Here is a 14,419-nt window from a genome sequence, read left to right as displayed (position 1 = left end):
TGATATGTATTTTTAAATGCCTGGAAATGATCAGTAAAAATAACTGTGATCTCCAAACCAACTGAAGCTACCATGATCACAATACAAGGCATTGTAAAGACTTCCACATTCCCTATGTAGCAAAAACTAGAAGTCAGAAACATGTTAGCCACTTAGGAATAAAGCTTTTAAATGCACTTCCATCTCAAATTAAAGAACTGAAAGGCAAAAATAATTTCAAGCGTGAAGTAAAAAAAGACTTGATGGAAAAATGCTACTGCAGTGTAAATGAATACCTGTCTCAGACTGTGGATTGAAAACTGTACTTATCTTTTAAAAAATTTAAACTAATTTAAGTATGTTTCAACTTCATAATTATGGTACTTATGAAAAATCTGTAAAAATATCCGTAATATGTTTTGTGTATAAGGTGTAGTTCATGATCTATAATTTTTTATCATGAGCATGTACTTTTATTTTTGTGTAATAAGTTCTTGTACACTACTTATGCACTATGTGTATGTAATTTGTTTTGCTGTTTGTATATGTTTGTCCATTTATTATGTGTATGTGATGTTATGTGTAATCGAATGACAAATCCTATATCACATGTGTGATCTATTGGATGCTAAATAAATAAATAAATAAATCACTGTATCCAATGGCATGACAGGTGCAGATGTTACTGTGATGTCCTGAGTCAGAATGCTGTCTGGGCAGAATCCAGAGGTTGTTGCAAACCTCACTCTAGTTTTTAACATCCTATATCATGCCAAGGATGGCATGCAGTAGGTTATGTGCAGTAACAATGACTGTAGGTGTCTCTCTGAATTGAGGCAGATAACCTACCCACAGAAACACAATTTCTTCATCGGGGTCACAAAATATGTAGGGCCACTATCATCTACATATATGAGGGCGATTCAGAAAGTAGGGAACCTTTCCGTCTGATGCCTCTAGGCGTGTGCCGATCGCATATATTTTGGTATGTGCGTGCTCGGCAGCTCAGCCAGCATCCATCCATGACAGCGGGAACATCTCTGCACATCTGGTTTTTTTGATATTCAAATTTGAAATGTGCGCTGCAATCGAAAATTCCGCCAGTTGTGAGGTGCGGTCTGTGATACAGTTTTTGTTGGCGAAAAACTTAAAACCTATAGAAATTTATCGTGAACTGTGCAAAGTGTATGGAAGCAATGTAATGAGTGAAAGTTTCATCCAAAAATGGTGCATTTGGTTTAAAATGACTGAACCAACATTCACAATGAAGAGAAGAGTGGATACCTGAGTATTGTGACTGAAGACCTTCTCTCTAAAGTTGATGAAATGATTCATGAAATCCATCACTTCACAATAACAGAGCTTTTGCTTTCTTTCCCACAAGTTTTACAGACTTTGTTGTTTGAAATTGTCAATCAAAAGCTAGGCTACCACAAATTTTGTGCACAATGGGTATCCAAAATGCTTACAGAGCACCATAAAGAATAGCAAATGGGTGCAATGTTGACATTTCTGGAGGCCTACCATAAACATGGTGATTCATTACTGGATCGAATCGAAACAGGTGTTGAGACTTGGGTAAAACACATATATTGCAAGACAAAATTACAGTTCAAGGAGTGGGGGCACACAAGGTCTCCCCCCCCCCCCCCCAAAAAAAAAAAAACCAAGAAAATGTTTGCAAACCTCATCAGCAAGGAATTTGATGGCGACAGTGTTTTGGGATAGGCAAGGTGTGCTTCTTATTGATTTTCTTGAACATGCAGCAACCATAAATTCTGCCCGGTACTGTCAAACTTTGCACAGCCTTAGAAGAGAAGTTCGAAGCAAAGGAAAGCTGACACTGAAAATGTTGTTTTTGCATGACAATGCCTGACCTCACACGGCAAACCACACTAAAGAACTCCTTAATTCATTCAAATGGGAAAATTTCCCTCATTTCCCTACAGCCTCCATCTTGCACCAAGCGACTTCCACTTGTTTCCCAAGTTGGAGGACTGGCTTGCAACACAGTGCTTTGATGACGATGCGGAACTCCAAGCAGGAGTGACTCACAGGCTGAAGTCTCAGGCGGCAGAATTTTATGATGAAACTCTTTCAAAGCTTGTCCACTGCTATGATAAGTGCCTAAATATGTTTGGCAACTATGTGGAAAAGTAGTAAGTCAATCGCTCTTTCAGATGTATATAATAAAATGTATTTCTTGTACTTAGGTGTTTTTTTTTTTTTTTTTTTTTTTTTTTTTTTTTTTTTTTTTTTTTTTTTTTTTTTTTTTTTTTTTTTAAATGCCACAATGGACCCTACTTTCTGAATAGCATGCGTAAAACGCATACACCAACTACTAATATGATATTTACACTTTATTATGCATAATCTCAAAATACACATTTCAAGACATTAAAAAGCTACATAGAACAGCAAGCAACAAAGAATATGAGAAGATAAAGGAAAAATCCTGAATTTAATTCATCAAAAGTACTGTACCCTCTATCATGCCACCCCACATAAATGAGTAAATGTGTTACTATTTTCTAAAAAATCCAGTTAAACTATGAAACATTACAATAAAATTTTTTTAATATACAACACATACATAAAATAAGTCATTTTTGCCTTTCATTTTCAGTAATTATTTATTACTATTGAGATCTTTGGTCCGAAGACTGGTTTGATGCACCTCTTCATACTACTCTATCCTCTGCAAGCTTCTTCATATCTGAATAACTACTGCAACTTACACCCCTCTGAATTTGCTTACTGAATTCATCTCTTTGTCTCCCTCTACGACTTTAAACTCCCACAGTTACTTCCAATACTAAGTTGGGGATTCCTTGATACCTCATAATGTGTCCTATCAACTGATGCCTTCTTCTAGTCATGCTGTGAAACAAATCTCTTTTCTTTCCAATTCTATTCAGAATCACCCCATTAGTTACACAATCTACCCATCTAATTTTCAGCATTCTTCTGCAGCACAACATTTCAAAAGCTTCTATTCTCTTCTTGACTAAACCATTTTTCATCCATGGTTCACTTCCATACATGGATGCACTCCATACAAACACCTTCAGAAAAAGACTTCCTAACAAGTAAATCTATATTCGATGAAAACAAATTTCTCTTCTTCAAAAACACTCTTCTTGCCATTACAAGTCTTCATTTTATATCCCCTCCACCTTGGGCATCATCAGTTATTTTAATGTCCAAATAGCAAAACTGATCTGCTGCTTTTAGTGTCTCATTTCCTAATCTAATTCCCTCAGCATCACTGATTTAATTTGACTACATTCCCTTATCCTTATTTTGTTTTTGTTGATGTTCATCTTATAACATCCTTTCAAAACACTATCTATTCTGTTAAACTGCTCTTCCATGTCTTTTGCTGACTGACAGAATTACAGTGTCAACATAAAACCTTAAAGTTTTTATTTCTTCTCCCTGAACTTTAATTACTAATCCAAGTTTTTTCTTTTTGTTTCCTTTACTGCTTGCTCAATGTACAGATTCAATACCATCATGGATAGGCTAACACTGTCGCAGTCCCTTCTCAATCACTGTTTCACTTTCATGCCCCTCACAACTGCCACATGGTTTTGCTAATGACCTTTCGCTCCCTGTATTTTGACCCTCCTGCCCTCAGAATTTCAAAAACAGTATTTCAGTCAATTTGTCAAAATCTTCTTTTAAGTCTATAAATGCTATAAACTTAGGGTTATTGTTCCTTAACCTACACTCTACAAGAAATCGTAGGTTCAGTACTGCCTCATACATTCCTACATTTCTCTGGAAAACAAACTGATCTTTCACAAGGTTGGCTTCTACCAGTTTTTCCATTCTTCTGTAAAGAATTCACATTAGAATTCTGCACCCTTCAATTTTTAAACTGTAGTTTGGTAATATACACACCTGTCAGCAACTGTGCTCTTTGTAATTGGAATAATTACATTCTTCTTAAAGTGGAAGGTTACTTCACCTGTCGCATACTTTTTGCACACATGATGAAAGAATTTTGTCATGGATCGCTCTCCCAAGGCTATCAGTAGTTCTGATGGACTGTCATCTACTCCCAGGGCCTTGTTTAGACTTAGGTCTTCCGTGCTCTGTCAAATCCTTCTTGTAGTATAGCATCTCCCATCTTATCTTCATCTATGTCCTCTTGCATTTTTATGATGCTGCCTTCGAGTTTGTCTCCCTTGTACCAACCCTCTATTTACTCCTTCCTCCTTTCAACTTTTCCTTCTTTGATTAGGACTGGTTTTCCATTTGATTTCTTGATATTCATACATCTACTTTTCATTTCTCAAAAGGACTCTTTAATTTTCCTGTAGGCAGTATCTACCTTCCCCCTAATAAAATGGGCTTCTAAATCCTTACATTAGTCCTCCAGCCACTACTGTCTAGACATTTTGCACTTCCTGTCAGTTTCATTTTTTAGATATTTCTATTCCCATTTGTCTGAATAATTTGATGCATTATCATGTTTTCTCCTCTCACAATTAAATTCAATATCTCCTGTGTTATCCAAGGATTTCTATTAGGCCCTGTCTTTTCACCATTTTATCCACTGATAAATATAAATACCGTGTGGCTAGGGCCTCCCATCAAGTAGACTGTTCGCCTAGTGCAAGTCTTTGGAGTTGACACCACTTCAGCGACTTGCGTGTTGATGGGGTGTAATGATGATGATAAGGACAACACAACGCACAGTCCCTCAGTGGAGAAAATCTCTGACCCAGCTGGGAATCGAACCCGAGCTGTTAGATATGACATTCCATCCAACTGACCACTCAGCTACCAGGGATGGACTATCCACTGATGTCTTCACTCTTCATCTCTCAAAGCTACCCATTAGTCTTCTACTGTATTCCTTTCAACTATTCTAGTCAATCATTGCCTAATGCTGCCTCTGAAACTCTCAACAACCTTTGGTTTTTCATCTTATCTAGATCCAACTCCTTAATTTCCTACCTTTTTGTAATTTCTCCAGTTTAAACATACAGTTCATGACCTAGAAATGGTGGGCAGAGTCCACATCTGCCACTGGAAATGTCTTACAATTTAAAATCTGGTTCCAAACTCTCTGTCTTACCATTACACAATCAATCTGAAACCCTCCAGTGTCACAGGTTCTTCCATGTATACAACCATCTTTCAGATTCTTAAACCAAGTTCCAGTGATGATTAATGTGCAAAATTCCACCATTTAGCTTTCCCTTTCATTCCTTTCCCCCAGTCCATATCTACCTCCTTTTTTTTTCTTCTCTTTCTTTTCCTACTATTTAATTCCATTGCCACATCAAAATCAAACTTTTGTCTTCCTCAACTATTTAAATAATTTCTAACTATTTAAATAATTTCTTTTATCTCATCATACGTTTCTTCAATCTGTTCATCATCTACAGAGCTACTTGGCATCTAAATCTGTACTACTATGGATTGTGTGGGCTTTTTCTCTATCTTGGCTAACATAATGCATTCACTGGCTTGTACAGAGTAACTTACCCACACTGCTATTTTCCTGTTCATTTAAACCCGCTCCCTCATTACTCCTATCTTATTTAGTATTTATAACCTGACCAGATGTCCTGTTGCTCCTGCCACTGAACTTCACTAATTTTTACTATACCTAAATTCAACCTATCTGTTTTCCTTTTCAAATTTTCTAACCTTCCTGCCCAATTAAGGGGTCTAACATTTGATGCTCTAATCCGTAGAACGCCAGTTTTTGTTCTGATGATGACATCTTCCTGAGTAGTCACTACCTGGAGATTGTTTATGCAAGAGGATGCCATTTTCATTTAACCATACAGCAGAGCTGCATGACCTCAGGAAAAATTATGAATGTGGTTTCCCCTCGCTTTCAGCCTTTCACAGTACCAGTATGACAAGGCCATTTTCATTGAAGTTACACAGCCAGATCAGTTAGTCAGCCAGACTGCTGCCCCTGCAGCTTCTGAAAAGGCTGCTGCTTGTCTTCAGGGGTGACACATTTGTCTGGCCTCTTAATAAATACCCTTCGATAGTGGTTGCATGTACGGTGTGCTGAGACATGTAAGCCACTCTATCAAGATCCATGGTTTCTGGGGGATAGATGTTCAAAATCTTCATACCTTTCATGGTTTTGTTTTTGAAAGCAATTAGCCTCTGAGTTACATAAGGTAAGTAAATAATATTTTTTTATCATTTTCAATTATTTTATTATTATTCTTATTCATTTTGTTTCGAAGACCAATAACGATTTGGACTTCAATGAAATCAGTTCTGTTAATTAATTAAATCAGTTCTGTTAATGTCATAATATTTCAATATATTTATTTATAATTAGCCTTCCTTTACAACTGCATCTTTAATTATACTGTATGCAGCTAGGTTCCACTTTAAAGAATCTTACATATGCTCTATTACAGTCCCCATTTATATTAACAATAGGCTCTGTTGACCTTTCAATAACCTTGTCATAGCCTGGAATGTAATTCATTTTATCTACATTATTACATTAAATATATTTAGTTCACGTCTGGTACTGGTAATCAATAAAATCTTTTTAGCACAAAAAGAAAGCATGAATAACTTGACATAGAAAAATCATATGTTCCAAATTAGTCACTCACACCATCAATCTCAAATTTTTTAGGTATGCACAATTGGAATAATCTTGTCTATCTCCACTGAAGGTAACGCATGGAGCACATTTATGCATAACATAAAACACCACTCACATACACTAGAGTTTTTTCTAATTAAGGCACACACATTCACATACACAAGCAGACCAACACCCAAGTGCACACTCCTGTGGCTACCAGAGTGTGAGTTTGGGTGTCTGTGTGGTCGTGTGCATGAATGTGTGAGCGACTGCTAGAAAAAGCTCTAGTGCTCATAAGCTAATGTGAATGCTGTTTCCTGTTACCTATTTCTGTGCTCCACACATTGATCTGCAATAGGTGATTCTTTGCCTTCTCCTTATTTTACATGCTCCAGCCAGCAATTTCCATTATTATTCTACTAAAGTTCAGATAATCAACTTTAATAAACTTTTCAAATCAAAATATTGCATCATTCTTGAAATTAAAAACAGTACAAACTCCCTTTGTACAAAACCCATACTAGTTAGTACTACCAAAATTAAATCTACAAACCTCTTATAAAATGCACTACAGGATATTCCAAAAAGCTTCATCCAGAACTTGTCATTGGATTGACACAATCATTAATTTACACTGGCAGAAAAAAATCACATCATGAAGAAGTAGTTAAGTTTGGACATGGTGAGTTGATGTTAGTCAATAATTCCTTTAAGACAACAAAGATGCCATGACCAACACCTCACTGTGTTTGAATGAGGTCATGTAATGGATCTTCCTTGTGCAATATTGCAGAAAGACTTGGTCACAATGTAGCCACTGCACATGATTGCTGGCAGTGGTGGTTATGAAAATGTACAGACAGAAGAAGACCAGGCTCCGGACAGCTAGACAGCACTACCAAGAGGGAAGATCGTTGTCTTCAGCATATGGCTTTGGCACATCATACGACAATGTGGCATACATTCCACTGACACAAAACCACCACCATTTGTGCCATCAGTCGTGTCAAGACATTTTCTTCCCTAAAACATTGCCAATACTAGCGTTATCATCCCTTTGGAGAGCAGGGTGGAGATCTGTTGTGTTTTCTGACGAAGCCACAGTGCCAGTAACAGCCATGCATTGGTTAGGAGGCCAGTCGAGGGCCTGCAACCAACCTGTCTGTTTGTTAAGACACACTGGACCTACACATAGAGTTATGGTCTGTTGTGCAATTTTGTAAGACAGCAGCAGCATTCTTGTGATTATCTCATGCATCCTGACTCCAAATTCATACATCAGTCTGGTGATTCAACCAGTTGTGCTGCCATTCATAAACAGTATTCCAGGGGGTGTTTCCCAACACTCACTCACATACTGTTACTGTAGCCCAATTTGCTCTACAGAGTGTCAACATGTTGCCTTGGCCTGCCTGACCACCAGATCTGTCTCCAGTCAAGCACATATGTGACATCATTGGATAACAACTCCACTGTCATCCAAAAACAGCATTAACTGTACCTGTATTGACCAACCAAGTGCAACAGACGTGGAATTTCATCCTACAAACTGATATCTGGTGCCTGTACAACACATGCCTGCATTCAACAGTCTGGCAGTTACACCAGTTATTAATGTATCAGCATTTTGTATTTGTAATGGCTTACCTTGTGCCTACATTAATCTGTGATCTTGCAATGTTACTCACTTACATATGTTACCTACACAAATGTATTCCTGAAATTTCACTACTCTACATTAATTATGTTTTGGTGTTTCGACTTTTTCCCATCAATGTAGAACCTTCATCTAAAAACTTGTCAGTGGATTGAAACCATCACTGAATTAGAGCAAATCTCATAGTGGAAGACTCACAGAGGACATTTTCTTCCCTAAAACATTGCCAATACTAGCATTATCATTTCTGGCAGACTCTAACACATAAGCAAAATTTCAACCATAAAACTGGTAATTCTCAGTAGCAAGAGAAAAACATTGCTTCCCTGCACAGAGGACAAAGGATATAAAGACAACTGTAGTTATTGGTAGACTCTGCGTCAATACTAATTAACACTAAATCTCTTCATGAGTCTTTACACAATATAATGTGTCATAGCACACTTGAATAGGTGCTGCCACCTAGAAATGGCACAAACGGTTCTCAAACCAATTTACATTTATATCTATAGCTACACATACACTAGCAGAAAAAATCCAGTAGCACCAGGGTACAATATGTGCCTACTGAGAGGTTGTGGTGTTAGTGATTCATTGGCCACAGTCATCACCCTTCAGATGACACTCAGGAGGCCACTTTGTGTGCTCTTCATTTTGACTCTGCAAGTAGGAACTGTGCTGAATTTAGAGGTGAACACCATTTGCAACATTCATACCAGGATACAATTATGCTCCACTGATAAGTATGTACCCCTATTGAAAGACTTCAGCCATTCGGACAGGGTCACAATTGTGAGCCTGTATGAAGTTGTATGGACATATTGACTGATTGGTGAACATCTTGAGCATAATGTATCAGTGGTGTGTTGCTGCATTTGGCAGTCATCAGTGGGAAATAACAACACCCTCAGACTAGGTTCTGGATGTCTGCATAGTATAGATGCAAGTCAGGATTGACACTTTGTGTAAGCAGTGATGGCTGACCTAACATCATTCTGGAATGAAATCCGGGCACATGTTGCATCTGCTATTCACCAAGAACCACTGGGAATTGTCAGCTTGCAACAGGACTAAGATCTTGTATGCCCCTGGCACACTACCACTGACACCATGAAACCACCAAGCATGGCTACTCTAGTGCCGTGAAAGAGTCGACTGGAGAGTGGAATTGCAATCTGTTGTCTTCAATGATGAGAGTAGGTTCTGTCTGTATGTGGCTGTTGGATGGACATGTGTAATGCATAGACCTCGTGAGAGGCCTATTCTGGAGTGCATTCACTCAGGACATACAGCTGCCATTCCCAGCTTCACAGTCTTGATGCCATCAGTTGTATTCCATGGCCACATTTGGTTTTTCTGCAGGCTAAAGTAACCTGTGCCCATTACATTGTACAGGCTGTTATCCCTGTGCTACTGCAATTTCTTCAACAGGAAGATGATGTTCTTTTCCAGCAGGACAGTGCACATCCACATATGGCTACTGTGATGCAATGTGCTCTTCAAGACGTACAACTACTGCCCTTGTCAGCAAGACCATCAGAACTCTTGGCAACTGATTACATATGTGGCATGATGAAGCCAGAACCTCTCCAGAGCCTGCAAGAACCATTAATGAAGTGCAACAAAGGGAGCAAGATACATGGGGCAATCTACAGCAGGATGCTATTCACCACTTTTATCATTGTTCGCATGAGACAATACAAGCCTGCATTGATGCTAGAGGGGGTACATAGTGTACTGATGCAACTGTTTGGGCACCCTTCACTGCAAGATGCATGTTTGATTTGGTCTGAATTTGTTATCATACACTCCTACAATATCATTTGTCAATAAAATGACCTTGTCCACGAGGGTGTCACATTTTTTACCAGCAATGTTCTTTTTATCGACTCAAATAATCACATTGTCAAATCTTTATTCAACTCAAGTAACCAACTACAGTTTGAAGATCCCAGAAATATTTCAGTGCCAAAAATTTGAAAACTTTGAATGCATAGACATGAGCAGCCTACCAGAAAATGTACACATAACATGCAAAAGCTACCATACAAAATGTGAATGGTAGAGAAATCACATGTGAGGGCCCCAACTAAAGAAAATATAGAAGACTACAGCAATTGATTTGCAAAGCCACCCACTCCAAGCTCTCTCATAAAGAAGGATCAATATAATATAAAAGAGTAAGTTTATCAAGGATGGAGAGAGGGGAGAAACAACAATATTAGGTCTGGAAAGTACAAAGAAACAATGCTTTAAGACTTCAAATACAGAAGGTTCACTTCCACAGTTAACATATGTAATACTCAACATTTGGAACATTAACAGATCACTCCTAATAATTAAATATGTAGATCTGAGTGAGCTCATAAACAAGATGGTAAAAAAGTTGTCCTGTTCTATATTTGACTGATGCATGAAACATTCATAAGTTGTCCTGTTCTATATTTGACTGATGCATGAAACATTCATGAAGTGGTTTCAAGACATTATTTTGTGCAAAGAGGATTCTCTCATATAGATAAGTAATGCTAAATTCACTACACTCAACAACATACCAACAAAGAAAAAAGCATTCTGCATACTAGGCATTGAGCTAGAACAAGCTTTCTGTACTGTCTCGATTAAATTGAATGTGAATGCACTGAGAAAGAGGGGAACAGATGGCACTTCAGTGGTATATTATGTAAAGGCAGAACATGAAAATTGGTTTACGATATGTAAGTGAAGGACTCTCAGTTATTCCTAAACACACAACCTGCTCCCTCTCTCCCTCTCTTCCCCGCCCCCCCCACCCCCCCACCCCACCACTCTCTCTCTCTCTCTCTCTCTCTCTCTCTCTCTCTCTCTCTCTCTCTCTCTCTCTCTCCCCCCCTGTGTGGTGTGTGTGTGTGTGTGTGTGTGTGTGGTGAAGAATAGATGACCTAACGTGAATAATTTGTTTATCTGTCTGTCTGTTGTTTCATGCTTAATCATTATGATCAGTGGTTGTCTGTCCTTGTTCCATGTATTAATTATTATTTATTAATATGAAGATTTTTATAGAAATTCTTTTGAGCATGACTCCTTAAATATAAATTACCTTTATGAGCAAATGCACTGTTCAGATTATGACCTTTGGTTTTCGGGTGCATCTGAGTCTGCTTTCTGAAGTGATTGTAAAGGTCTGAGATGACTCTAATAATTAATTCTACAACTTCAACTAGCATTAGCAGTGATATTCCCAGATAAAGACTCAGAGCTCCTCCAAGAGAGGCAACAAATGCTTGTGGCTGTGAACAAAATATCATTCAAGTAAGTTCCAACATACAGTAAAATGAACATAGACACCATAAGTTCCATAATTAACTAATATGAACTTAGCTTAGGTTATTACGAAGTGATTATGTTTGTTATAAATCAGGCAGTTAATGTTTACAAGCACTATACTCTACAAAGATACAGCTACACACCTGGTTCACCCATTTTGATTAGAATCACACAACTGACATAACTTCTATGCAAAATGTTTTGAACAAGTGGGCTGAACATGAACTGTATTTTATCAGTAATACTGCTGAGCTCATTCATACAGTTAATTATTCATTCTGTATGTACAGCATGTTGCAGTAAGGATTCTGCAGTTGGTTAAATGAGAATCTGTCATATCATCTTACCATCATTATCATCAAATATTTTATATTCACTGCTGGATAAAGGCCTCATACAGTCCTTTTCTTGGTATCCCAAAAAGACCTTCCTTTGTCCATCTATCATTAATTCACTTGGCATGTTCAGAGAGCCAGAAGAAGAGTCTTCTGCTGTCACTTATGATCTGGCAAAATGGGTTTGGCCCATGTGACTAGGTTGTGGGTGTGCCATTGTGTCTGCAATCTGGATTGTTCCTTGCATTTAGGTGGTTGTACAGCATAGAGCAGTTATGCACTTGATCAACAAAGCAAGTGTGGAACCAACACAGCTGGGATCATGTCGGCACACCTATTGGTTGAATGTTGTCTCTAGGCAGAGGAGTGTTTACTGTGGCTGAGAGAAGGTCAGTGTCTTTGTGGCAGGAGCTGGTAGTGTCACTCTTATGTGTGTAAGGAATTATTCAGATCACATCAGGTGCTATCAATTGCGGGTAGCTTGTCACACAAGTGACGTCATCTCTGTGCAAGCTTGGAACCACTCAGGTTGGGTGCATTCTACACAGCCATAGCATCTCTGACAACACTTTCAAACCTGTTGCCGTACCAAGCAATGCAGGAGACTACACCCACATTATCAGTGATGTCATAATAGTACCCCAGGCTAACAGAAAATGCAATGTCTCCAAGGAGACATTTCTCCTCTGGCTCACAAAAAAACAAAAGCAACAGCTGTGACACATGATTCATGAGGATCCACTGGAAAACAGAATGGGATCTCAACTTTGGAAACATCTATGAACATCTGTCACCTCACAGGTCAAGCCAAACAACACAGTTTTGGACTCTATGGCCCATCAAACTACCACCACAGATACAGACGACAATAATCTCACATGAAAATGAAAAAATAGAACTCAGATTAGTTCTGGTTGACAGACTTCTAGTGATTCTGCAACATCAACAATACATAAATGTATCTGATAACAATGGCCACCACTGTTACATTCACTGAAGCATGACACTAGATGCAACTGTGGGCAACCCGCCAGACCCTAGCAGTTTCGGCATTGCTCATCAGTGACATCACTAGTGCAACACACTGCCCACAGTTGCTAGCAGCCAATGTGGTCTCAATGATCCTACACCTGCACAAAAAATACACAACCAGCCCCAGTCATGAGGAAGCTGTCCTTCTCTAGGCCAACACAAACATTCCTCTGCCTAGAAACAACATTCTGTTGCCAGTTATGCTGACACAATCCCAGTAGTGTAGGTTCCTCACTGGCTTTAGTCACTAAGCACATAACTGCTCTGTGCTGTACAGCCACCCAAATGCAATGCACAATCCAGATCACAGCACACAATGATGCCACCACAGCTCACATACATGGGCTAAACCAGTTTTGCCCAGATCCCAAGTGACAGTGATAGACTCTATGAGCTGGATCTCTTAATAAATCAATGCTTTTTGATGGCCACTTTGATGGAAGGAAACACCTTTCCCAATGCCAACGTACTTTCAGTTATGAGCTGTGAATGACTCTCCAAGCAAACCTTATGCAACTGTCACACTTGCCACAGACCTTGGCCTCTGTGAAAAGTTTTCATGGCTGTTTTGGTCGCAGATGTTCATGAACCTGTCTAAGGCACATATTTTCTCTGCTGCTTTCATCTCTAGATTTGACTTTGGGAACCATGCAGCAAACAAATAGTGACAAATCTGTACATGGCATCACTGGTGGTCCATCACTAAGTGCACGAATGGTTTCAGAGGGCACCAATGCACAAGTACCTTTAACATGTTCAAATGGCTCTGAGCACTATGGGACTCAACAGCTTAGGTCATAAGTCCCCTAGAACTTAGAACTACTTAAACCTAACCAACCTAAGGACATCACACACACCCATGCCCGAGGCAGGATTCGAACCTGCAACCGTAGCAGTCCCGCGGTTAAACCTTTAACATGTGCTATACACAAACGCAATCTACTGATACTCATCTACTGTCAAAGGTTAGAACTGGAGATACAGAGGATTACGACTTCTTCTGCAGGAAGTGATTTGGATGCCACACAATCATATCCACAGCACCTCCAATAGGAGCTGCTCCACAGTCCCAGCACAACAAATACCAATGGAATAGTAACTGTCACATCAGCAATGGACACACACATACAGCTGCAACATATTGCAATGTTTGAGCCACCAGCAACTTAGGTCAGTACAATGAATTTTTCTGACGCAGCACACACATCATTTGTGTATGATACTCCTGACCCCTACACCCAGGGCTCTATGACTCCATGTGACAGTTCTGCAGATATGTATTTGCTATTAAAATGTGCCTAAAATCAACACTAAATCAGGTTGTGTGTTCAACAGACAGTTCACTCACAGCTGCAAACTGTCCAGTGACATTGAAATGATCATGATTATGTCAAGATTATTGGTTCACGGGTTCCTTACCAACTCAGCTCCTAGGTTACAACAATTGCCTCCTAGTATGAAAGGGGATCTTGATGTTACTGCACTCACTACCCCATCACCTCCACAATCCAGCACCTCACAGAC

General features: G+C 39.0%; 1 protein-coding gene across 1 annotated transcript in view; it reads right to left on the bottom strand.

The window, feature by feature from the left end:
* Positions 1-14,419, bottom strand: part of LOC126188440 (uncharacterized) — a 347,741-nt gene that overhangs the window by 8,691 nt on the left and 324,631 nt on the right. Inside the window, exon 11 of the mRNA XM_049930045.1 lies at positions 11,302-11,491. Coding sequence (XP_049786002.1) covers positions 11,302-11,491 — 190 coding nt within the window. The remainder of the gene's footprint in view (positions 1-11,301; positions 11,492-14,419) is intronic.

Source organism: Schistocerca cancellata, chromosome 5, assembly GCF_023864275.1.
Source record: "Schistocerca cancellata isolate TAMUIC-IGC-003103 chromosome 5, iqSchCanc2.1, whole genome shotgun sequence".
NCBI classification, from domain to species: Eukaryota; Metazoa; Arthropoda; class Insecta; order Orthoptera; family Acrididae; genus Schistocerca; species Schistocerca cancellata.
This window is presented reverse-complemented; position numbering and strand designations above follow the sequence as displayed.